Source organism: Castanea sativa, chromosome 11, assembly GCF_040712315.1.
Source record: "Castanea sativa cultivar Marrone di Chiusa Pesio chromosome 11, ASM4071231v1".
In the NCBI taxonomy this organism is placed as follows: domain Eukaryota; kingdom Viridiplantae; phylum Streptophyta; class Magnoliopsida; order Fagales; family Fagaceae; genus Castanea; species Castanea sativa.
In genome coordinates, this window is record NC_134023.1 from 28,130,554 (window position 1) to 28,156,954 (window position 26,401).

The window sequence follows — 26,401 nt, forward strand, 5'->3', positions numbered from 1 at the left end:
AAATTAATAGCCAATATTTAATTAATATTTTCCATAACAGACGGTTGTTAATCCAATCATGGGCACCACACAACATGCCATGATATACGCACATGCTATGGTGAAAGTCAGCCACATGGATCGGTAGCATCCATATATTTTCTAAAAAAGAGCTTCATATACTTTCCACGAATAAAAATGAGTAATGCTCTAACACAATGCATCTACCAAACGCTTAGAATAGTCAAGCCAGAGGTAATTCCGCCGCAAATGCATTGCCTAATGCCTAGATTCCCAAGATCCCAACAACAAAACCAACATAATTATTCCCACAACTTTTTTTTTGATAGGTAGATTACAAACATTTCAATTTCTACCATTTAGTGTTGAGTTGTTCCCTTTTTTTTTTTTTTTTTTTTTTTTTAAGATAAACAGATAGAAAATAAATTGAAAGCTTTTATCCTTTTCATTTAAAATAAAAATAAAAACTTCACAAAAACCTGACAAAAATTTATATAAAACAAAAAAGTACTACACAAGAAAAATAGTAAACTAAATTACAAACTATACCCTTAAAGTTTGGGAGTGAATTTTACATATATACCCACATAAACTTGCCATGCCCGTGTTAGTTTGTTCAATAAAATGCCACATTATTTTTGTAGCCTAAAAAAATTAAATAAATAAAAACAATGTGGCATCATTTTATTAGATGACACATGACACCTTCAAAATAAAATTTCATAAGGTAAGATCCAAATTATGAAATTTTAGGATATAAAATATAAACACATTCAAACTTTTTGGGTGTAGTTTGCAATTTAGCCAAAATAGTATATAGAGGGAGAGGGCTGGAGGGGTTCCAACTCAGATGCCCATGCACCACATGTAGGGGTGGCAATTCGTGTTCGCGTGTCGAGTTCGTGTCGTGTCAAGTCATGAGTATTCGACTACATAGGTCAACACTAACCCGACATGTTTATTAAACGGGTCAAGATTCCTCAACCCTAACACGACCCATTTATTAAACGGGTCAGTCGTGTCGACTTGTTTATCAGATTTTATCAAAATAAAAAATAAAAATTAATGAAAAAACAAACAAATAAATATTTTTAATATAAAATTCAGAACTAACGAGTAACTACATCACAAATAATCATTCAAAATTAAAGCATATCCCAATATCACAAATAATCAATCACAATATGTCAAAGAATATAAATCACAACTAATAAGTTCATATACCTAGAGTTTGAAGGGTATATTGGTAAAATATCATTTAATTATACGGGTCAGACGGGTTCTATGTGTTCAACACTAACTCAACCCATTTATTAAACGGGTTAGCCGTGTCAACCCGAATATGACACGAACCCATTAAGCCTCAACCCATAACCTGCTAATTTCGTGTCATGTCGTGTCGTGTCGGGTTCACGGGTCGTGTCAAATTTTGCCACCCTAACCACATGAGGTGTTAAAACCGTTCGGATATCACTTGATCAACATGATTATTCCAGCAAACTTGATATACTGAAATTTTGTACTATCACGTTTAATAGCAAGTAAAATAATGGAAGATTGACAAATAAAAAATCATCAAATTACAAACCATTAAATTCACAATGCAGGAGGAAATTAATATACACAAGCATTCAAAAAACACTCTCCCAACGTTTTTTCACCCAGCACTCTTAACCTGCATTAAAAATGTAAGTAAAGCCAGTCACCTTAACTGCAAGAAGAAAAGGCAAACTGGATGACTAGTAACTACATAAACGATACTATGGGACACAACGCTGACACCATAAGCATAGGGGCCAATTATAAATAATTTCTAGTAAAGATAACTATGAAATGCTGCTTTTATGTGCTTTCAAATATAATTAACAATGAATCAAACAAATTCAGACATTTCTACCCTCTTTTGGCTGTGTTAGTTTCAACACCCTAGAATAGGAACAGAATCTCCAAGAGGAGCATGTTCAAAATTTAAACATCTTGGTGATATAGAGCTATCCCCCCCCCCCCCCCCTCTCTCTCTCTCTCTCTCTCTCTCAAACAACAGTGAAGAAAAATGTTGCTCTATGAAATGGGATAACATACAAATCTAGTGCCCAAAGGGAGAATCCTACATGTCATGTTTTGGATAATAATGTTATTGAATTAAAAAGGCAATCTTTTTTTACAACATGTGAGGAGGGGGGTTTCGACCCTAGTTCTCATAAAAGAGACCAGGCAGTGCCTAGGCTCTTAGCCTTAATTCAACAAAAAATCTCACTGCTGACCACACCATTAAAGAGTCTTACTTCAACACTGAGGAACTTCATTGCATAGATGATGGCACAACCTATCTTAGAAGGCAAAAAGGTTAACTTTAATAATTTCATTAGCAAGAATAAAATATCAGTTCCTGCAGACTTTTTGCTTACGATAAGTGGGGGGGGGGTGGTTTCAAACCTAGGTTCTCCATGTGAGAACTGGGAATGCTACTGAGCTACAAGCTCGTGGATAGTTCCTGCTGACTTGTTTCCATCAAATTATCAATGTTTTCCACTAAAGAGAGCATGTTAATTGAATTATGTGGACAGCTGGGCATAATGAATAGCACTTCAAAATCAAATAAACAAGAAGATTAGATATGCACAATGGCGCAGTACAAAGAGCAGAAAACAGAATCCCTTGAAATGATTACGAAGAGATCCCCCATGAAGCCTACTATGAGGCAATTGGTAAATTCAAAAAACACACTGGTGTAAGGATGTTCTACATAGGGGTTGAAAATCACATAAGCCATTAGATTCATCGATGTGATGAAATGTGACTATTGGAATAGGCAGCCACCAACCGCTCTGACACAGTGCTGACCTCTAAAAACCAAGCAATCTTTTAGAAATTCTAGAAAATAGCTTACTTGATATGTTCACACAGCTAATTTGGATCCACAGTTCCAGAAGCATTGCCTTCTCCAGTTAGAATGTGGTCCGGGTCCTGCATGAAAAAAATACACTCATTAGGAAATTGCAAAACAAATTAAGTAAGGGAGAAGTAAAGCAAGTAGGCATCTACCTCCATTCCCCATTTTATGTAATCTGGGGACTCACAGGCCTTGTATTCATCAACCAAACTCTCAATTATGTCTCTTGATTCATCAAATTCTGAAAGGTCATTGTCCTGTACAAGTTTTAGATTATATTAAAATGAGACAAATATAATCCCAGAACACAATAAAGCTGGAACAACCTCAAAAGAGTATCTTATCTATCACCCATATTACTCTTTAGTCACAAAGGTCTTATGGTGAAGAGTAATATGCATATACTCAACGTAGGTAGCTGATCAGAAATGTAGATATGATATGCCTCTGAAATACAGTAATATTTTTTCATAAAATTTATAAATTCTGTCCAATATTGCAATTTGCAAATAAGGGAAGTAAAAAACACACAGGATTTCAACAGGGGCAGTGCCCATGACTTGAAAAATTAGATCTGCAATGAAACTATTAAACTTTATAATCATGACAACTCACAGCGAACATTGGGAACTTCCGGTAATTGTCAAGAAAAGCTTGCTTCTTTCTCAACTTCTCATACTGACTCAAACACTTGCTGAAAAGGTGCCGGATGCTAGTATGGCTTGCTAACATAAGACCACTGACCTAACAAATGCAGAATACACCAAATTTATTGCCCATTTGCTCAACTCTTTATTCTAATAAATAGCACATTAATTCATAAGAAAAACAGGTAAGTAGATTACCCAAAACTATTTCGTCAACAAAATTTGATTAAGAAAATTTGTATTCTCTGAAATAAACTTTAAAGAACAGAATATCAACACAAAAAGTAACAAAAGGAACTTGAAGATAAGACACGGAGTCCTACCCTATGAGCAGTTTGAACATATGGGGACTTTCTAGACAGAGCAACCTACAAAAAAATAGACAAAAGTGTTGTATACTTCCAGACGATAAAATTTAAAAAGAATAGAGTGTAGCTCAGGAGTAATTGCTTTTGCTATGGAAAGCGACCTGAATGCTTGCAGGGCCCCACTCAATAAAGTTAACAAGCTTTCTTTCACGTATCCTCTGCAAACTTTCGTGAACCTGATCACAGAGAAGGCAAATATCAAGATGCAGCAGCATTGAAAAACTTTGCAAAAGAAAAAAAGAAGCCATATAGAGATTCCTGATAGCTAAACAGTGTATAATAGAAAATTTTATTCCAAGAATACTAACAAAGATTTGCATGCAAGCAATACTAATTGAAGGCAATGATTTTTTTTTTCTTTTTTTGGTAAACAGTGATGTATGAGAGTCTATTACATATGGCTCCCAAAAAGATATCTGAATTTGCAGACACGTGACTAGTCTTAATAATATAATAATTTCAATTTTTTGATTGGTGAGTTACAAACGCACCCGATGAGGCTTGAACACAAGACCTAACCCTAGAACTTATAAGGGCTGCTGGTTGAGCTAGAGCCTAGAGCTCATTGGCAACATACCAATTTCAATTTTTTATGGTCAAAAGTTAAAAGAAACTGAGATTTAAGTACGGTCTGTCACATAAAAACATTGAGCTAGTCTATCCATACAATCAATTGTATAGGAATTTGTATAAAAATATTCTGACACTTTTAAGTTGCTCAAATATTACCTGAGTAGGGTCCACTTCCCCTTGGATGATATTCAATATTGATATATACTTTGCTTGACTAGCTTCTTTTGTTCGAGCATATGAGGAAACCATAATATTCTTTGTCTGTAAAGTGCAAAAGAGATCTATATCAAAGGAATGCTATATTGTGCATGAATGGAAGAACTAAAAGCAAAGAATCTTGCCTGCAGAAGTCTTCTCATGACATCAAGTACAGTGGTTTTACGAATCACATTAGCCTGCCAAGAAAAGATATATTTGTGTTAGACTTTACTGAAATACTTCTTTATAAGCATAACTTGCCTAATACAAAATTTATGAGACAGCAAACTATCAGAGAGAGAAAGAGAGAGGTGAAAAACATAGTAGATTCCTGACTTGCTCAACTTTAATGAGGTCAAAATGTTTAAATAGAAATTTCAAAGTATTAAAGATTCATAATTATTTTTACAGAACTGCCATAATTCTGAACATAATTTTCTGCAGATGCTATGAAATTAAGAACATTCATATCTGAATATTACCTGGCGCTCCACTGTGAGGGGTGTATATCCCGTCATTAGAAAATGGCATCTTGGGGTAGGAATTAAAGAAGCAAGAAGGCCAACCAAGTCATTGTTCATGTAACCTGGATATCGTAGAGTGGTTGTACTGGCAGACATTACAGTGGAGACCAGAGAATTTGTTTGAGCAAATGTAGGATTTGATAAATGAAGACGTTCCACAGCAATTCTATTCAATGCAGTGTTATCAAGAACAACAACGCAATCAGCATTTAATGTAAGTCGCTTAAGTGTCAAAAGTGAGTTGTAGGGCTGGACCACCACATCACTCGTCTCCATCTGGTTTGGAAACACACTATATGTCTGAACCAGTTTTTTGCTGTAGCGATCATTTAGAGTTTCCAACAGATATGAACCCATACCTGCACCACTTTAAGTGGGAGCACACACAAAATACACAAGTAAGGAAGCACTTCAAGCATTCATGCACATGCAACTGTGCAAATACTACAAAATACAAAAGGTAAGTAAAAGATACCCATCATTGGGTTAAAATTTAAAGATAATATTTGTGCTTGAGGTTCTCATAATTCCATTTTTTATTCATCTTTAAACTGCTAAGAGCAATCTGAATTTAGTCCAACACCCAGCACAAAGCACTTCAGTTCATTCACTAAATTAGAAATTATGAATCAGTTCTAAGTTCCATTGAAATAATGCGAAAGAGTAAATGTAAGATTTACTTTAATTACTCAGTAATGCTGTAAAAAGATAAGTGCTCTCCCCAAATATACAAAATATTTTAAAACCTTGGTTTTATAGGTGAACAGTAAAGACATAATAGAGTAGTAAGAACCTGAGCCTGTTCCTCCAGCAATAGAGTGGCATAAAACAAAACCCTCAAGACTATCACTTCCATCTGCTTCTCTATCAATCATGTCCATTATATCCTCTTCAACACCCTTACCCTGATCATAAATTTAACCATATGACTCTGATATAAAAAGCAGATAAAATATGCCCTAAACAAGCATGAGAAATCTGAAAAACAATTTAAGCGTTTAAAGTATAAACTGGATTGCACATCATGACCTTTCTTGCAAAAGCCAACAAATAATGAATCTCCGAATGATTGAAGCATGAGTGATTAACTGAAATGGTTACTATTTACACTCAAATTGGAAGTATGAACTTGTGAAACAATAATTTATCAGCAAGAAACTTATAGTGTAATAAAATATTTTCAGTTTTCTTTTATGGATATCGCAATGGTTCTATTTGCAATAATCCTATCTATTATTTTGAATTTATAATTCTTCCATTTTGCTAGATGAAACAACAAATTAGACTAAAAAGACTACTAAATTGCTTTCACCCATCTTATAGCTGAATTTGAACCATAGATATCACAGATGCATTAACCTGCAAATATAGCAATGACCCCAAATGAAAAGCTTTGGGTACACATAAAACCCTTAAAAGCATTGGCTCAGAATCTACAGAGAAAATCAAGCAACAGACCTGATGATAACCACTGGCCCAATTATTTCCTGCACCACCTCCATGATCTGAAACAAAGATATTCTCATGATTGTAGAGATTTCGATATTCACTATTCTGGATGCCATTAATCACTCTAGGCTCAAGGTCGATCAGCAATGCTCGTGGGATGTAGTGCTGATCATCAGCTTGATAGAAAAACACATCTTTCCTGTCACCTCCCTGCACCATTTCATACTCAATAATTCTATGTTTGGAATAATGATGAAAAAGGTATAACTTGCTAAGAAGCTCACTGAAAAAGATTGAACATTTCCTAGTGTCACAATAACTAATTTGGCATTAGATTGCTAAGAAAGACTAGAAAAAAAGAAAAATGAAAAAAGAAGATAAATTGTGAATCAAATTTTCATTATTAGGCATCCAAGTATGCAAATTTGAATCAAATACACACAGTACAACAACCAAACCTTTGTCCCAAAATTTTGGGATTGGCTATGAATCCCCATCAAAACATATATATATATATATATATATATATATATATATATATATATATTTATATATATATATGTTTTGATAAGTTTGTGAGAGTCGATTGAATCAATAAAATCTTCATTACCTTTTTTTGTTTGTCTCCCTTCCTTGGGGGTAAACAAGTTATATCAACAAAGAATCAATGAACAACTCTTGAAGTGCCCTTGCGGTGTTGCCGAATTACATGATACATCACAACATCTTTAATCATACTCAGTAATTGAATTGAAACCTGAAATTTCTCCTATTATTTCCTCAAGTGCAGCATCGTTTTTTAGAATTGATGTATGAGAAACCCCAGAAATTGTGATCACCTAAAGGGTTTGATTTTTGTCATTGAACCATAGCAATTCAAGTGCTAACACATCCCCATAAACAAACTCTGGTTGTTCATCGAAACCATTTCTACTACTAATGATATTTTAAGTTTCATCTAAAATCAACTCAACCTTCCTCGTTAACTAGGACACTTCATTCCAGTGTCACTGTCAGTGCTTCTTAATGGCTCTCCTGTCTAAATCTAGTAATGTGCATGTGCAGTGCCTAACAACAATTAAAAGTAAGAAACAATGATCGCCATTGGCATAAGCATGAATGAAACCCTAACAAAAACACTTCACTCGTTTTTTTGATATGAAAGTGAAAGTGAGAGTGAGAAGGGACCTGAGTAGCGAAATCTTCGAGAATGCCATCCTTGCTGATGCCATGTTCGAGGCAGAGCTGCTTCCAGAACTCCATCCCGATCTGGTTCCCACATTGTCCCACCTGGAGCGTGATGATCTCCCGAGGCATTTTCCTTCACTTTCTCGGGAAACTTAGGGTTTGCCGCGCGAGGAAGATGTTTCAAAATGAGAACAAGAAGAAATATGACGATCCACGGAGGAGTCTGATGAGTCTAATTAAATAGGAACTGTGAATTTTTATTTTTGTGTGAAATAATATAAGTAAAACTAAAACTAAAAAGAAAGTTTTAGTGGTGTGGTATTTGAATTTGGACCTGAGCCTGAGCCTGATCCTGGGGAAATTATAAGGCACTCGCGCCGGATAAGTTTACTATTTTATTAAAAGATTTTCATTTATTTAAAATTGTTAAGATAATTTTAAAAAAAAATAAAAACTGATTATTGAGTTAGTAATTTTAAATAAATAGAAGTCTTTTAGTAGAATGGTAGACACTGACGTAGTCCACAAAGGACTGTATAATTTCACCTGGGCTGGAAAAATTATACAGTACTCTAGTGAATAAGTAACGTGGTCCACCATATCACTAAAAAACTCTCATTTGTTTAAAATTGCTGAGTCAATAGTCAGTCTGTGGTCCACCGTGAAGGACTTATATAATTTCTCCCGAGCCTGAGCCTGAGCCTGAGCCTGAGCCTGAGCCGGCCATTTTTGGTGATGGGAGAATGCTAGCGTCACGTGTGCGCTATCCCTATGCCTATGCCTATGTGTAGGTTAAGGTTAAGTTATTTTGGGCTAATATACATTCTACTTGCTGGGCCTTGGCTCTGTCTCTCATGCAAAATTTGAGAGTGAGTCCATTTCTTGGTTTCTATGCGAGGTCCTTAATCTCGTATGCTCAATGGCCCACATCCACTTTGGTTTTTCTTTTTCGTTTTTGCTAAAATGCAATTTAAATTTAACTGAAATTTATTTTAGTTCTCTAATTTTATTTTTGTTTAATTGAATTTTCTAAATTTCAAATTTATTCCGTTAAGGATTTTTCGTCCATTTTCATTAAAAATTTGTCATTTCAAAAAAATATTTTTATAGATCTTATATGTAAGATTTTTTTTTTTCAAAAAATCTTTTTTCATTAGTTCATTGGATGAAAGACCTTAATTGAATTAATTCAAAATTTAGAAGACTCAATTGAACTAAAGTAAAGTTAAGTGACTAACATGAATTCTAGTCAAACTTAAAGAGTGCAATTTGCATTTTAGCATTTTTTTAAAAAATTTGGCGTAAATGCACTTTTAGTCCCTACATTTTGGGGCTTTTTCTATTTTGGTCTCTATATTTCATTTTTACCACTTTTAGTCCCTAAACCAATTAACGCGTGACATTTAAGTCCTTACCGTCACCCAATTAACAGAAAGTGTTACATGGCTGACGGCACAGTAAAATAATAATTAAAAAATCTATTTTGGCATTAAAAAACTGCCATGTCAGCGTTTAAATTAATTTTAATTAAATAAAAAAATTAAAAACAAACCTCTAAAATTCCACACCCAAAACGCACAACACCACAAACAACAATTCACAAACCCAAACTTCATGAACAAAATTTAGAATTGAAAACAAATAAACAACCCCAAAAAAACCTAAATTCCCAAATTAAATCTGATACCTTGATAAGAATCGTGTCACCACGGAAAAGCTGGAGCTTTTCCATGGTGTCAAGGTGCAAAGCGACAACGGAGTTGTCGTCGTTGACCGCCTCATCAACAACAAGCCGATTCGACGACTTCTTCCTCTCCAAAATCGCCGTCGAGAAGTCATTCTTCCCCAATTTCCTAAAAAAAAAAATCACAACCCCACACCAAACCAAACCAAACAAGAATTAACCACTGAATTCGTGGAATTAGGGTTCAAAAAGAGCCGATAACGAATTGAGAAGATAACGAGTTGACTCACGAGTCGAACGATTTGCCCTGATGCGCCATTGTGTTTGGGATCGGAGAAAGAAAAGCGAAGCGAAGAGAGAGAGAGCGGCATAGCTTTTCCAATAGGAATCTCGGTCTGGTTCCGTCTCGGTGGAAGGGAGCTTGTTGGTGGGTGCTGGGTTCAACTAGATTCATTGGTTGGGATTGTAGGGTTTGTTGTTGTTATTGGTCTGATCGGTGTGGGTTTGTTGTTGTTGGTTTGGATGTGGTTTGTTGTTTTTGGTTTGGGTGTGGTTCGGTCTGATCTATTTTGTTGTTGTTGATGTTCGTGTTCGTGTTCTTGATTCTGGGTTTGATGTTCATGTTCTTGATTCTGGGTTTGTTGTTCTTTGATGCTCATGTTCTTGATTCTGGGTTTGATGTTCATGTTCTTGATTTTGGGTTTGTTGTTGTTGATGTTCAAGTTCAATTTTTTGTTTTTAATTTTGTTTTTAATATTTTTATTTAATTAAAATTAATTTAAATGCTGACGTGGCAATTTTTTAATGCCAAAATAAAATTTTTAATTATTATTTTACTGTGCCGTTAGCCACGTCATCATTTTCTGTTAGTTGGGTGACGGTAAGGACTTAAATGTCACGTGTTAATTGGTTTAAGAACTAAAAGTGGTAAAAATAAAATATAGGGACCAAAATAGAAAAAACCCCAAAATGTAGGGACTAAAAGTGCATTTACGCCTTTTTTTTTTTACTCCTATTCTTAATCATCTTTTTTTTTTCTCTCTTTGTTTTTTGCGTACAATAAGTAGGAGGTGTGCAATTCAAACCCAAGCTCTCCTCGATGGGAGAATCAAGTTGTATCATTGAGCCAAAAAAAACTCTTAGATCTATTTTTCATTCTTTTATTGTTACTATTTGAATAATTAACTAATCAAGACCAAAATGAAGAAGTTGAACATGTTTGATTCTAAAAAATTTATTATTCACCCCAACTTAACTCATGTTTCATCAGACAGCAAAGAGTGCATTTTATAGTTTTCTAAGCATGGTAAGACATTTTTCTTTTTGTTTGTTATCTTTGCTTTGTTGTAGATTCTAGAAATTCACTCTCCCAAATTTCTACAAATAATTAAGAATGAGAATTCTTAAAATTAAGGATTCCTATTTTGTGTTTAGCAAAGAAAAAAGGATTCTTATTTTGTATTCTACTTCTCATTTTTACCTAAAGATACTTGAGTCAACAAACACATTTATTGAGGCACAACTTTTAAGTCCAAAATATTAGTGTCGGTAAGTTCCATGACTAATACCTTAGGAACAATGTGTTTAGATCTATCATAGGACTAGGATTGGGATATGAGTTTGGGTTTCGTGATCAAGATTTGAGTAGGTTCAATGAAATTTGGTAAGTGATCTACAGACCAAAGTCCACACTTTATTATTACTAGTAGAAGACCCACGTGATGTGTGAGAATAGATAATTATTTTGTAATTGTGATATAATGTATAATTTTTTTTCCTGAATTTATTGAAGATAATTTACTCTCACAAAAAATTAAACAATTTCTAAACTTTTTATATTAAGTGGTCCATATTATTCTAAATTATGTTATAGTGCACTATGTTTCATAATTTTTTTCTTTACAACTTTTCATAATTTTTTTCTTTACAACTAAACTTTTTAAGTTTCAAATATATTATTCAAATTTCTCATTCTCTTAAAAGAAATTATTATTGTAAGTGCACAATTGCACCTGGACCCAAAGAAGATTATGGGCTCAGGCCCAATGAGCCTTGAACAATAAAATTTGTAGAGCGTGGGCTTAGAACCTAGGTTAGAAGTACTGGGAGCTTGATAACAGGCTTTTATAAGTAAATACAGGTGAAAAACAAATGATAGTTGCAAATGAATCTCCTCGGATCTGAGCCGAGGACTACTTCTTTATTATTTCTCTTTCTTTTTTCAAGATTACAATTTCTTAATTTCTTTCTTTCTTTTTCGATCCCCCCTTTTCTTTGGCCTTTACATCTCTTTTATACTTCCTTCCCTGATACTTTTCGAACAGTGACTAGAAGTTTCCACCTCACTGTTCAGGTGTCACCTCCCCATTAATGCGGCCAGGGAGGTAGGTGCAGAGCCTTTAATGCGGAGGTGGCAGCCTTTATTCTTGATATTTTCTTTAACACTGGTGCATCTAGAAGATTCAGGATGTCCCCTTTTAACCACTGGTCTTTCCAGGGTTGTGCTTTGACCTTCATAATGAAACTTCGAATTCTCTAGAGCCTTTCCGAGGAGAAGCTCGTCCTCGGCTGTATCCTCTAACCCTCGGCGTATGGGCCGACTCATAGAGTTTAATCCTAGAGCAGGTCGGCCCTCCATGTTCCAGCCCAAAGGCCCATATGCCCATTTGGGCCCTTTTACTCCCCACAATAGCCCCTCAAAACTCTATTTTTCATCGTCCGAAGAGAAAAATAGGGTTTTGATCCAACGAACACTTCCTCCACACTTTCTGTAAATAACCAAACATGTGAAAACCGTTCTGCGTTCCGGAGGGTGACACCTGGCGGTTTTATTTTCAAAAACGCGCGCATTTATTACTATAAGTTACACCTTGTCCCCCACGTTCAACGATGAGATGGGCATCCAACGGTCCTCATTATTTCACGAAAATTTGGGCGGGACAAATATAATTTCGAGGCCGCTTTCCGCACACCGTGACGCTTCGGGAACCTGCGCCTTCATTTAATTCACCAGGGACTAATCCCATCAAAACATCAGTAAACATACTTTACCCGCAGAAAACCGTGGAAATTTGCACAACTTGAGATTCGTAAGTTTTTTATTCTTCCTTTCTTAACCTTTTCTCCTCGGATCTTGTCCTTGGCTATCCTCGTAGACATTTTTCCTTTTAGAGTTTAGTCTTTCGTCCCTCCCTGATGGGAAAATTTAAGTGTCTAGTTGATACTACCGCTGGAATGGAAGGCTTCAGAGCCAAGTATCACATTCCAGGCGATGTAGGTTTAAAATATTGCCCGGCGGAAGCCGTGGCCGGCTCTAGAAAGGAGGGAGAGGTTATCATCCCAATGGTAGCCTTTGTAGAGGGTGGGATGACCCTCCCAATGAAGCCTGTAACTAGAGAGTACCTTCGCAACCACCGGTTGTGTCCCGATCAGTGCCTCCCAAACGTTTTTAGAGTTTTGGGTAGCGTCGATGCTCTAAACGAGCAAATGGGTCTAAACCTCACCTGGCACGATGTCGTCTTTCTGTACGAGTCCCATAAACTTACCAATGTAGGTTACTACATTAAATCTCGCTCCAGTGTCGTTAGGCTAATCTCTTGTCTGCCCAAATCCAACAAAGGCATGAAGGACGACTACCTGATCGTCTCTGGGAACTGGCACGACGGCCTCCACTGCCCAGTTGAGTGGGGAGATCCAGGTGCGACACCTTAGGATTAACCTCCCCACCGCACAACTTCCTCTAACACTCACAAAAAATGCATATTCACCTGTATTCATGTCTATTTAAGTTTATTATATGTTGTGTGAATCTGACCTTGTTCGTTTGCTTTAATGTCCTTCTTTGCAGATAAGCAACACGTGCGCCCACGCTTGAGCCACTGCAACGTTGCAGATCTAAACCGGGTACTGCGCTCCGAGGTGTTTGTCAGCGAGGACCTACAACTTAGGGCCGCTCACTTGATTCTAGGGTACGATCCTGTATCATCGGACTTCCAGGCAATAGAGAACGCCATTATTGCAGGTGACCGGCGGCGTAGGAAGATCAACGTAGCCAGACCTCACTTCCTGGACGATCACGACCTCTCTGACAGCCCTAACACCATACTGTATTTACAACCGATTGCTGTGGTCCCTCTAGCTACACATTCCCAGGCAACTGTTGTCCTAGAGGAGCAAGTGTCTTCTTCAAACACGCTAGACGAGGAGATAGAACAGTTCTAACTTGAAGACACCGAAAGACCTCGAGAGAACCAGTTCGTTGTACTCTCTGACGAGGAAGAAGAAGCCACTGAGGCCTCTGGAATTGTAGGGTTAGTCGTTGCCCGACCAGAGGACGAATCCGAGGAGGATATGGACAGGATGCAGGGTCTCCTAACCAAGAGAGCTACGAAGGTTGCTGCGAGAAAGACGGGGGGTCCCAAGCCCTTCCATCTTTGCCACCCCCCCCTCCTCCAGCTGAGCCAAAACTTCCAGCCGAGGATCCCAAAAAGAAAAGAAAGGGGGAGGCCGAGGGGACAGGCAGCAAGGAACCAAAGAAACCGCGACAACAACCGCCACCCGTTCAGCAGCAGAAGCTGGATAAAGGCAAAGGCAAGGCCCGCTCAGTTGAAAGCGGGGAGATCAGGGACGAGGCCGAAGTGCGCCGAGCACCGGCTGCCTGGTCTCCTGACTTAAGGCTGGACAACGCACCTATCTCTTGCCAGTCCAGTATCAGGGCGGCCCAGCAAGGTCATGCCCATCACTTGGCAGAAGTGTTGGAACGCCCTCTTCTGCTGCCGAAAGATATGGAGACCTTGGAGAGGATGAGCCAACCTTAATTATTCCTGTCTCTAAAAAGGGATCTAGCCCTGGTAAGTTTAACTTTTTAGGAAGATTACATTTTTAACAGCATTGGATTATTCATGAGTGTCCTGCTATACCTAATTTCCTCACATTTTATTGCAGGCCGTTCAGGAAGTCTTCGTGGCCGAGAAGTTTATAGAAGATACTAGGAAGAAAGCCAGAACAGAGTTTGAAATTCAGATGGAGACTAAGAAGTCCTTAGGCACGGCCATTGCTGAAAATGAGAAGCTTATCTCTGAGGTGGCTGAGCTAAAAAGAGAGAGGAATGGGGCCGAGGCAAACCTGAAGAACATGAAGACCCAGATAGAAGGGCAGCGCAAGCTCCTTTGTGAAAGAGATGATGAGCTCTCCCGAGTCCAAAGGGAACGCTCGGATTTGGAAAAGGAACTTGCGCTGATGAAGGAAGAAGCCGGCGCATTTCAACGCTCTTTAGAAGCTGCCAAGCAGGCGAGTTATGAGGAAGGGGTAGCTGCCACCGAGGAGCAGCTGACAGAGGCTTTCGCGGCCTTGTGCCGGGAATACTGTCAGAAAGTCTGGGGGGAAGCCCTAAACATAGCAGGAGTTCCTCTAGCCTCGGAGCTGAGGAAGTCCGAGAATGTTTGGCTTCCCCTGGAGATACAGGAGATTGAAGAGGCTCCTGTGGCTGTTCCTACCCCTGAAACAACTCTTCCTGCTCTTCCTCCTATGGTCCCAAAGCTAATTCCAAATCCTACAGAACCTTCAGGTTCCAATAAAGAGAAGGAAGGAGGCGGGGATGCCGAGAAGGGCCTGAGCCAAACCATAGAATCCAATGTCCCTCCAACAAAGGCAGCAGACAAAGGAAAGCAAGTTCTGTCTCCTTTTGAGTTGGAGCTGAAAGGGACCGAGGCAACCAGCACTTCTCAGCAAGATCCTCCTCCAAAAGCTTAGGACCTAGCTTAGGACTTCTCTTTCTCTATATTCAGACTTAATACGTAATGTATATCTAAATGATTAATGAAGAACAATTTTTTTTGATTTTCACTCGTGTTGTATCTGTTTTTACTTTATTCGTTTTGTTCTTGTCGCAAAAGTTTCCCATTAGTACATAGCTAAAAAAAAAAGGTCAGAGTAAACAAATCTAACTCCAAGGATTGCACAATCATAACCTCCACGTAGTCGTGCGCATGTTTTAGTATTAAAAACTTAACAGCAAATGACATGGTTGAGATATCTTAAACAATGCCTTGGTAAAAAAAGAGACCTCATGTAACGATTAAACCCTTATAATGTGTGGTATTGTTTTCAGTAGGATGTAAGATCCGAGGACCATTCCTTACATAAATTTGCTTAACGCTTAAAGATATAGAACTTAAGATCCGAGTTAATAACCAGTATGGCACTAATTTCTAGACGCAATAAGAAATTAACTTTAATCAAGTTTGTGGTTCGAGGACAAGACTTAATCAATTTCCTATTTGATTCTTAAGATCAGGAACTTCAAATGTTAATTTTTCCAAAGTAGGAGGTCCGAGGACCCGGCATAACTAAGGTTTCGTTTAACAAATGACAAGATATCAATTTCCACAAGGTTTGTGGTCTGAGGACGACACTTAACCAAGTTTCTGTTTGATTCTCAAGATCAATAACTTCAAATGTTAATTTTCCCAAAGTAGGAGGTCCGAGGACCCGGCATAACTAAGGTTCTGTTTAACAAATGACAAGATATCAATTTCCATAAAGTTTGTGGTCCGAGGACGACACTTAACCAAGTTTCTGTTTGATTCTCAAGATCAGTAACTTCAAATGTTAATTTTCTCAAAGTAGGAGGTCCGAGGACCCGGCATAACTAAGGTTCTATTTAACAAATGACAAGATATCAATTTTCACAAGGTTTGTGGTCCGAGGACTGCACTTAACCAAGTTTCTGTTTGATTCTTAAGAACAGTAGCTTCAAATGTTAATTTCCCCAAAGTAGGAGGTCCGAGGACCCGGCATAACTAAGGTTCTGTTTAACAAATGACAAGATATCAATTTCCACAAGGTTTGTGGTCCGAGGACTGCACTTAACCAAGTTTCTGTTTGATTCTTAAGAACAGTAGCTTCAAATGTTAATTTTCCCAAAGTAGGAGGTCCGAGGACCCGGCATAACTAAGGTTCTGTTTAACAAATGACAAGATATCAATTTCCACAAGGTTTGTGGTCCGAGGACGACACTTAACCAAGTTTCTGTTTGATTCTCAAGATCAGTAACTTCAAATGTTAATTTTCCCAAAGTAGGAGGTCCGAGGACCCGGCATAACTAAGGTTCTGTTTAACAAATGACAAGACATCAATTTCCACAAGGTTTGTGGTCCGAGGACTGCACTTAACCAAGTTTCTGTTTGATTCTTAAGAACAGTAGCTTCAAATGTTAATTTCCCCAAAGTAGGAGGTCCGAGGACCCGGCATAACTAAGGTTCTGTTTAACAAATGACAAGATATCAATTTTCACAAGGTTTGTGGTCCGAGGACTACACTTAACCAAGTTTCTGTTTGATTCTTAAGAACAGTAGCTTCAAATGTTAATTTCCCCAAAGTAGGAGGTCCGAGGACCCGGCATAACTAAGGTTCCGTTTAACAAATGACAAGATATCAATTTCCACAAGGTTTGTGGTCCGAGGACGACACTTAACCAAGTTTCTGTTTGATTCTCAAGATCAGTAACTTCAAATGTTAATTTTCCCAAAGTAGGAGGTCCGAGGACCCGGCATAACTAAGGTTCTGTTTAACAAATGACAAGACATCAATTTCCACAAGGTTTGTGGTCCGAGGACTGCACTTAACCAAGTTTCTGTTTGATTCTTAAGAACAGTAGCTGCAGGTGTCAGAGGTATTCATAACTTTGAAATATTTAACTGACAAAAACCCATTTTATTAATAATAATACCTTCTAAGATTATTTACATTCCACGGACGTGGTACAATTCTTTCATCTAGGTCAGCTAGCCGATATGACCCTATGCCTGCTACTGAAACAATACGATAGGGGCCTTCCTAGTTGGGTCCTAGCTTACCCCAAGCTGGGTTCTTAGAAGTGCCTACAACTTTCCTTAGTACAAGATCACCAGGTGCAAGTGGCCTTAGCTTCACGTGGGCATCATATCCCCGTTTTAGCTTCTGTTGATAATAAGCCATTTGGACCATGGCTGCCTCGCGTCGTTCCTCGAGTAAATCAAAACCTTTCTCCAGAAGTCCATTGTTATTCTCCGGGCTAAAAGAACTTGTCTTTAGGGTGGAAAATCCAGATTCCAGAGGTATCACCGCCTCGGCTCCATAAGCCATAGAGAATGGCGTTTCTCTCGTGGACCTGCGCGGTGTGGTCCGGTACGTCCACAGAACATGAGGGAGCTCTTCTACCCACCTGCCTTTCGCATCGTCCAACCTCTTCTTGAGCCCACTGACAATGACTTTGTTAACGGCCTCGGCTTGCCCATTTCCCTGAGGATAAGCTGGGGTGGAGTATTTATTTATGATACCCATGTCACCACAATATTGCCTAAAGGCCTTGCTGTCAAATTGAACGCCATTGTCTGAGATAAGTGTGTGTGGTAAACCGAACCTGGTGACAATATTTTTCCAGACAAACTTTTTGGAATCAACATCCCTAATATTTGCTAAGGGCTCGGCCTCAACCCATTTGGTGAAATAATCTGTTCCCACAAGAAGCCATCTTTTGTTTCCTGCAGCTCTCTGAAACGGCCCCACTATATCCAATCCCCACTGCGCAAAAGGCCAAGAACTTGAGAGAGGGTTGAGAACCCCTCCAGGCTGATGAATATTAGGGGCGAACCTCTGGCATTGATCACATTTTCTGGCATAGTCCTAAGCCTCTCTCTGCATGTTGGGCCACCAATACCCCTGAGTCAGGGCCCTATGGGCCAAGGACCTTCCCCCAGTGTGGCTTCCACAAATCCCTTCGTGCAATTCCTCCAGAAGTGCTTCTGTTGACTCAGGGTGCACGCACAACAAGTACGGTCCTGAGAAGGATCGTTTGTACAACTTCTGGTCCTCGGATAACCAGAAACATGGCGCCTTTCGACGTATCTTATCCGCTTCAGATTTGTCCTCGGGAAGGATGTCATTCTTAAGAAAAGACATGACCGAGTCCATCCAGCTAGGACCAGGCCTTATCAAATGAATGCGAGGCGCGTTGACAACGATAAGAGAGGGTTCTAACAAATCCTCGACGAGGATAACCCTAGGTAAACCTTGAGCCAAAGATGTTGCCAGCGTGGCTAAGGAGTCTGCATGGGTGTTTCCGCTCCGAGAAATATGAGTTAAGACGAAGGAGTCAAATTCAATCTGCTGACGCTTGACCTGGGCCAAATATTCCTGCATCCTTGGATCTCTAGCCTCCATGGTCCCAGTGACCTGGCCGACCACCAGTTGAGAGTCCGAGAACACATGGATTTCCTTTCCTCCCATTCTACGTACCATTTTCATGCCTACCAAGACTGCTTCGTATTCGGCCTCATTATTAGTAGCCGAGAACGCCAATCTCAGAGATTTTTCGAAGACAATTCCTTCAGGAGACACTAGAACAAGTCCAACACCAGACCCTCTCTGATTAGCAGCCCCATCCACATACACTTTCCATGCCGAGGGCACTGCGGCCGTGATCACTCCAACTGATTTTCCATCCATGTGTGCTTCTTTTAGAGTTTCTTCTAGCAATGGTTCAATAAACTCTGCCACCAAGTCAGCGAGGACCTAACCTTTCACCGAGGTACGAGGCTTGTATTTAACGTCAAAAGCTCCTAAAATGGTTCCCCACTTTGCCACCCTACCAGAGTAATCAGCGCTGCGTAGAACCACTTTGAGAGGCAATTGGGTCAGAACCACCACAGTGTGAGACTTGAAATAATGAGGAAGTTTGCGCGTGGCGTGGACTACGACCAGAAGCGCTTTTTCCAAGGGCAGATAGCGCACCTTGGCCTCATTCAAAGATTTACTAACGTAGTAGACCGGTCTTTGCACCCCGCTTTCATTCCTTATAAGGACCAGGCTGACGGCGTGTACGGCCACTGCCAAATAAGCAAACAAGACCTCGTCCGCCTCTGGGCGAGACAAAATGGGTGGCCGAGAAAGATATTGTTTAACCTGCTGGAAAGCTAACACGCAGTCCTCGGTCCATTGAAACCCTTTCCACTTATTCAACAATTGGAAGAAGGGACGGCATCGGTCAGCTGACCGAGAGATAAACCTATTCAATGCGGCAATCATCCCGGTCAATTTCTAGATTTCTTTTGGGTTGCGAGGAGGCTGCAAGTCATAAATAGCCTTTACCTGTGCTGGGTTTACCTCTATGCCTCTATGAGTGATCATTTACCCCAAAAACTTTCCAGACCCAACGCCGAAAGAGCATTTTGAGGCATTAAGGCGTAGCTTGTACTTTCTTAACACCTGAAAGGTGTCAGCCAGGTCTCTCACGTGTGAAGGTATCGTTTTGCTCTTTACCACCATATCGTCTACATACACCTCAATAGTCTTCCCCAATTGCTGTTCGAACATCCTGGTCATCATCCTTTGGTAAGTAGCCCCAGCATTTTTCAAACCAAATGGCATGACCTTATAATGGTAATTCCCCGTCGGAGTAATGAAGGCAGTCTTCTCTTGATCCTCCAATGCTAAGGGAATCTGGTGGTAACCCTGGAAGACGTCCAAAAAACTCATCCGTGGATGTCCGACAATGGCATCCACCAGTTGATCAATACGCGGCATTGGGAACGAATCTTTGGGACAGGCCTTGTTCAGATCAGTAAAGTCCACACACACCCTCCACGTTCCATTCTTCTTTTTAACAATGACTGTATGTGCCAACCACTCGGGGTAGAAAACTTCTTTGATAGCCCCAACCCTCTTGAGTTTAAGCACCTCTTCCTTCACAGCCTCGGAATGTTCTCTGGAAGAGCGCCGAGGTGGTTGCATTCTCAGAATAATAGCTGGGTTGACATTTAAATGATGACAAATGAAGCTCGGATCGACGCCTGGAGCTTCGTAAGGATCCTACACAAAAACATCAATATTGTCCTTCAGAAATTCTAACAATTCGATCTTCTCTTGGTGTGGCAAAAGTATGCCGACTTGGAAGAACCTCTCTAGGTTATCGGCTACTGGGAACTTCTCTAACTCCTCACAATGTGTCTCCTCTCCTGTCACCATCCCAGATGAACCAGGAGCTGTTAACTGCTATAAGTCCTTGGTGATTAAAGCCGAAGACTCGGCTTCTGTCTGATGCAATACTACAGCCGATATGCATTGCCTGGCCACCGATTGGCTACTGAGAACTTCCTCAACATATTCCCCGGAGGGGAATTTAACTTTAACATGCAAAGTAGAGGAGACAGCTCCCAGAGCGTGTAGCCAAGGCCTGGCGAGGATGGCTGTATATGGAGAGTACGCGTCAACCACAATGAAATCCACCTTAACCGTTTCCGAGCCGGATTGAACAGGCAAACGGATCTGTCCCTTCGGCACAACGGCTCTCCCTTCAAAGCTTCTAAGCGGCGAATCATAAGGAGTAAGATCTTCCAACCTCAACCTTAACCCCTTAAATAGATCAGGGTACATGATATCTGCACCGCTGCCCTGATCTATCATCACCCTCCTCACATCATAATTCCCTATCCTCAGCGTAACTACAAGGGCATCGTCATGGGGCTGGATAGTCCCTACCTTATCCTCGTCAGAGAATCCTAAGACGGGCAAAGTGCCCTTCAACCTCTTCGGCCTGTTGCCCGCATCCTCGGCCTGAGAATGGGAAACTGCCATCACCCTAGTGGGACCTGAGCCGGTCCTACCAGGTGCAACGAAGATAACATTGATTGTTCCCAATGCCGGCCGAGACGAATTGTTCCTCTGATTGTTTGAGCCGGACTGGCTACCCTACCCAGTAGGTTGACACAAGTGCTGCTTCAGTTTTCCTTCTCTAATAAGCTGCTTCAAGTGGTTCCAAAGGGTCCGACAGTTCTCAGTAGTGTGGCCCACATCCCGGTGGTACTGGCAAAAGAGGTTCTGATTCCTCTTCGCAGGGTCTCCTGCCATCTTATCAAGCCATTTGAAGAAGGGTTCCTTATGAACCTTCTCCAGCAGCTGATGTACTGGTTCTCGGAACACAGTGTTCACGGCCTGAGGTGCCGCCGAGGCGGACTGCCCAACGTAATCTCTCCTCGGCCTGTTATTGTGGTACCTGTCCGACCTGAAATCCCTTCTCTCCTGCGGGATAACCTTCTCCTTACCCTTTCCTTGCTGTTGGTCTTCCTCCACTCTCTTATACTCGTCAATACGGTCCATGAGGCGACGTACACTGCGGACGGGCTTTTTAGTCAAAGACTTTCTCAGGTCGTGATCAGTAGGAAGGCCTACTTTAAAGGTATTAAGCGCCATCTCATCGAAGTCGCCATCTATTTCATTAAACATCTCCCAATACCGGTCGGAGTATGCTTTCAACGTCTCCCCTTCCCTCATAGTTATGGATAACAGTGAGTCCAATGGCCGAGGGACTCTGCTACACGTAATGAACCGCGAAGCGAATGCTCTAGTAAGCTCCCCAAACGAACCTATAGACCCCGACTTAAGGCCGTTGAACCACCTCATAGCAACAGGTCCCAAGCTAGAGGGGAAAACTTTACACATCAGGGTCTCGTTGTGAGAGTGCACCGCCATCCTCTGGTTAAAGTGACTCACGTGCTCCACCGAATCAGTCCGGCCATTGTAGATGGTAAAAGTGGGCTGGGTAAATCTCTTGGGAAGCCTTCCCTTCTCAATCCTCCGTGTAAATGGAGATTTGGAGAGTTGGTGCAACGCCCTACTCATAGCATCGTTGCCTAAGCCTCTAGAATGAAGCTTCTTACGTCTGCGAGTTGGCTGGTCGTCCTCCTCACCGGAGGACGTTGCACTGGTGGGGGAACGCGACCTCGAGCTGCAGCCACCTCCCCTATCCTCCTCTGAGGAAGGATTAGACGAGGACGGTGAAAATCTACGTTTAGCACGGCGTAACTTCCTCTTCAAACGATTGATTTCCCTCTGCATGGACTTAGAACCCTCTTCGTGGGTAGTGCTACCCCCACCATGAGTATGGCTAGCCCCTGGATATTCTGTGTGGACGCTTCCCTCACGATCCCTTCGACGCTCAAGACGCTCAAAATGATCCTCCGGTTGGGATCCCTGTGACTCTGCATGGTGAGCACCTAAGCCTGCCATAGTATCCCTACCTCTTCTAGACTAGATTTCTCACAGATGGCGCCAATTGTAAGTGCACAATTGCACCTGGACCCAAAGAAGATTATGGGCTCAGGCCCAATGAGCCTTGAACAATAAAATTTGTAGAGCGTGGGCTTAGAACCTAGGTTAGAAGTACTGGGAGCTTGATAACAGGCTTTTATAAGTAAATACAGGTGAAAAACAAATGATAGTTGCAAATGAATCTCCTCGGATCTGAGCCGAGGACTACTTCTTTATTATTTCTCTTTCTTCTTTCAAGATTACAATTTCTTAATTTCTTTCTTTCTTTTTCGATTCCTCCTTTTCTTTGGCCTTTACCCCCCTTTTATACTTTCTTCCCTGATACTTTTCGAACAGTGACTAGAAGTTTCCACCTCACTGTTCAGGGGTCACCTCCCCATTAATGCGGCCAGGGAGGTAGGTGCAGAGCCTTTAATGCGGAGGTGGCAGCCTTTATTCTTGATATTTTCTTTAACACTGGTGCATCTAGAAGATTCAGGATGTCCCCTTTTAACCACTGGTCTTTCCAGGGTTGTGCTTTGACCTTCATAATGAAACTTCGAATTCTCTAGAGCCTTTCCGAGGAGAAGCTCGTCCTCGGCTGTATCCTCTGACCCTCGTCGTATGGGCCGACTCATAGAGTTTAATCCTAGAGCAGGTCGGCCCTCCATGTTCCAGCCCAAAGGCCCATATGCCCATTTGGGCCCTTTTACTCCCCACAATTATGATAATCAAAACTCATCACAAAATTACACTTGACATTACTCAAATAATTGATAGGCACATTTAAATACATAGCCAAGATTGTGTTTTGATATATATTCAAATTCTCACTTCTAAAATGACTAAGTATTAACTCAAAAAATAATTAAACAAAAGCTATAAGTGAGAGAGATAGGACTTGTGATAGGGAACTCAAAAAACACAACACCAAAAAGTATTAAACCAAAATTGAGTTATAAGAAATACAATTAAAGTAAAGTTTCAAGAAAGAACAAAAAGCAAAACAATCTTAATTAAGAACTTACAAGGTGGCATGTAGTTTTGGTGTTAGCATGTGAGTGTATTCCCTTCTCTCATTCCCCTTCCCCTATATATGTGTGTGTGTGTGTTTCTCAAAAAAAAAAAAAAAAAAGAACTTAAAAGGTGAAGCATAAAAATATTATTTCTGATATGATATTAATTGACATAATTTTGTACATAAGCTATGTTAGAAATTTGACAAATTTTCTTAATATCCAAACTTTCTCTCTCTAATATCAAAAGCATAGAAAACGTATATAAGAAATGGATAAGCCACAAATAAAAAATGAAACAACTACTTTCAAGACCTAAATACAATAAATCCATATTTTTGGAGAAAGAAAAGGTTACCTTTAATACCTAAAATAGAGAAAAGGTATCTCAAAATTTTATAATTAAAAAAAAAAACACAAAAATGTGAACTTTTTCCCAAATCAAACCTGCAAACATATGATTCAAAACCTAAAAAGAATATATATATACATAACAGTGCCGGCTCAACCATTGAGCCAAATAGGCAACCGCCTAAGGCCCCCAATGAAAAATAGGCCCCTAAATTTTTACCAATAGAGATATTCTTGTATCAATAGAAGTATTAATTAATTCCTAAATATTCGCCAATAAATAAAAATTAGTTTTTTATCAAAGAAAAACCAATTAAAGAAAAATATTTTCATTGGATGGGTCAATCATTTAATCTCTCACATATAAATGTTAAAAGAATTCATTAATCTTACACAAGTAAATAAACTTAGACTCAAATTCTATTTAGAAATATCAAATATATAACTTTATTAAACTTTTCAATCATATTTAGTTACAACATGCGGAGTTAGCAGCATGTTGTAATTATCTCTAAAAAAAAAGTTACTTCATTCAATAAATAATTTTTATTTTAGTTGTATAGTCATTGAGTAATGCGATGGCTTTGTTTTAATTTGTAATTTTTTTTCTAAAAAAATAGATTTTAAATGAAAAAAAACCAAAAGTTAAATAAATATTTTATTAATATTCAAAGTATAAGAATAGATCTCACTTAAAATTGTCACCTTAGGCCCCACAATACCTTGAGCCGGCCCTGATACATAACCAAATTTTCTCACCCTCATATCAAACAGAAAAAATGTATACAAACTCTTTTATAACCGAAACCCAATTACCAACAAAACCATGATTCAACAGTTTAAAAATAAATAAGTAAATAAAATCTCATAAAAATCCAAATTTTCCCTCCTTAATATCCAAAACACAAAAATCATATCTCAAAATTTTATAACCAAATAGAAAAAAAAATGAAAGAAATAAATTATCTACAAATTTGGCGAACTTCAACTTGTCAATCACTTGCTACCTCGGATAGGCCATAGCTAATTGGAAACAACAAAAGAAAAAAAGAAATAAGGAATAGGTTAGGTACTAAATAAACTGAAAAAGATCACAAATCCTAAAATGCAAGGTGATTCCCTACTTCTATTCCTTAAGAAAACTTTTTTTTTTTTTTTTTGGTAGTTCCTATAGTGCAACAATTCCTAAAGTGTCAATGCTTATCATGTTTATCATAAAAGGAACTCAATTTGATCGATAGTGATAAAATTAAAAGAGAAATCAACATTAGTATTGGATATCCAAGTGTATAAGAGTCATTACCGATTGAACCTTTTTGCCTTCTCTTAAATTTATTTTCTTCTTCTATCACCCACCTTATTATCCTGTGATAAGTAGCATACATAGATTTAGTGCAAAATGCACCACTTCTCGTTGGAGTTTTAATGGTCATTGGAAATTGACATATGCCAAAACGTTTAAATTTCTTAGTGATAATGATTTAGGGAAAACTATCACTGCCACTATATATATTTGCAATAGTGGGGTAGAACAATTGCAAATATATATAGGCAACAAATCAATAGTTTAAAAAAAATTATAATAGCAACTAAACGGTTTTCATAACTGCTTCATTAGAGAGTTGAAGGAAGTTTGAATTAAAGGTGAATTGAATTTATGTTAAAAAAAATTATAATAGGGTGGAAATTGAATGGTTTTCAAAACTGCTTGATCGGGGAGAGGGAGAGTCATAGAGTTGAAGGAAGTTTGAATTAAGGGTCAATTGAATTTATGGGAAAGAAAAAATTCAGGGAAACATTAATTGAGAGAGAGAGTAATATATATATATATATATATATATATATATATATATATAATGTGATGGTGTAATTAATGGGAAAATGCTAATTGCAAAAGGAAGGAAAAAAAAGAAGAAGCTAGTGTGACCTCTAATGTGGCTTAACAGGAGCGTAGTAACAATGAATAGTACGTTTTAGCTTTTAAATATGTATAGATATAGACAAATTGGGAATTTTGTGTCTATCAATTCATCAAATTGATTGCTCAATAATGTAATTAAGAGAAAATTATTGTGTATTCCCAGAGTACCATAAATGCGTACTCCCTCCTCTCACATGAATGGTGGGTCCCACCATGAATTAGTGGGACCCACCATTCATGTGAGAGGAGGGAGTACGCACTTATAGTATTCCGGGAGTACCTAATAATTTTCCGTAATTAAGGGTCCCAATTAAATATTTAAACTACTAATTTTCGCAAGGTTTCACCGTAGGATTTAACAAAAGATTTAGTAAGGTATTAGGCTTATTATTAAAATTATGGTTTTTCAATCCGGTTAGGATGTAACCAAATTGGATAAAATAATAAGTAATTGAGATATTTATTTAGGGTTTGGTAACACCAATTGGGAGAAAATGTCAAGATTTGGGATAAATCAAAGAATT

The 26,401-nt window shown here is 39.1% G+C and overlaps 1 protein-coding gene across 2 annotated transcripts; it reads right to left on the bottom strand.

The window, feature by feature from the left end:
• Positions 1–1,450: 1,450 nt before the first annotated feature.
• Positions 1,451–8,107, bottom strand: LOC142615615 (tubulin gamma-1 chain). 2 transcript variants are annotated; one of them, XR_012840796.1, is made up of 13 exons: positions 7,841–8,107; positions 6,662–6,862; positions 5,997–6,108; positions 5,162–5,562; positions 4,823–4,876; positions 4,638–4,742; positions 4,010–4,084; positions 3,864–3,908; positions 3,509–3,637; positions 3,046–3,150; positions 2,891–2,967; positions 1,589–1,675; positions 1,451–1,509 (listed from the first exon to the last, which is right to left on the bottom strand). XR_012840796.1 is itself a non-coding variant. In XM_075788354.1 (12 exons), exons 1-11 carry the CDS (start codon positions 7,967–7,969, stop codon positions 2,908–2,910), a joined length of 1,416 nt encoding a protein of 471 aa, XP_075644469.1. In that variant the 5' UTR covers positions 7,970–8,107; the 3' UTR covers positions 1,473–1,675; positions 2,891–2,907. The 2 variants fall into 2 exon arrangements, 1 of the variants encoding a protein (XP_075644469.1); XM_075788354.1 differs by having other exon boundaries at positions 1,473–1,675.
• Between the last annotated feature and the right edge of the window lie 18,294 nt (positions 8,108–26,401).

What these genes read in the sequence shown, in the direction of transcription:
- LOC142615615 (XM_075788354.1), bottom strand. Translation starts at nt 7,969, where the DNA reads ATGCCTCGGGAGATCATCACGCTCCAGGTGGGACAATGTGGGAACCAG. An exon ending in TGCTGGAGGAACAGGCTCAG is followed by an intron (nt 5,563 to 5,996) that starts GTTCTTACTACT and finishes AAAGTGGTGCAG; the next exon opens with GTATGGGTTCATATCTGTTG. An exon ending in TCATGAGAAGACTTCTGCAG is followed by an intron (nt 4,743 to 4,822) that starts GCAAGATTCTTT and finishes TGCACTTTACAG; the next exon opens with ACAAAGAATATTATGGTTTC.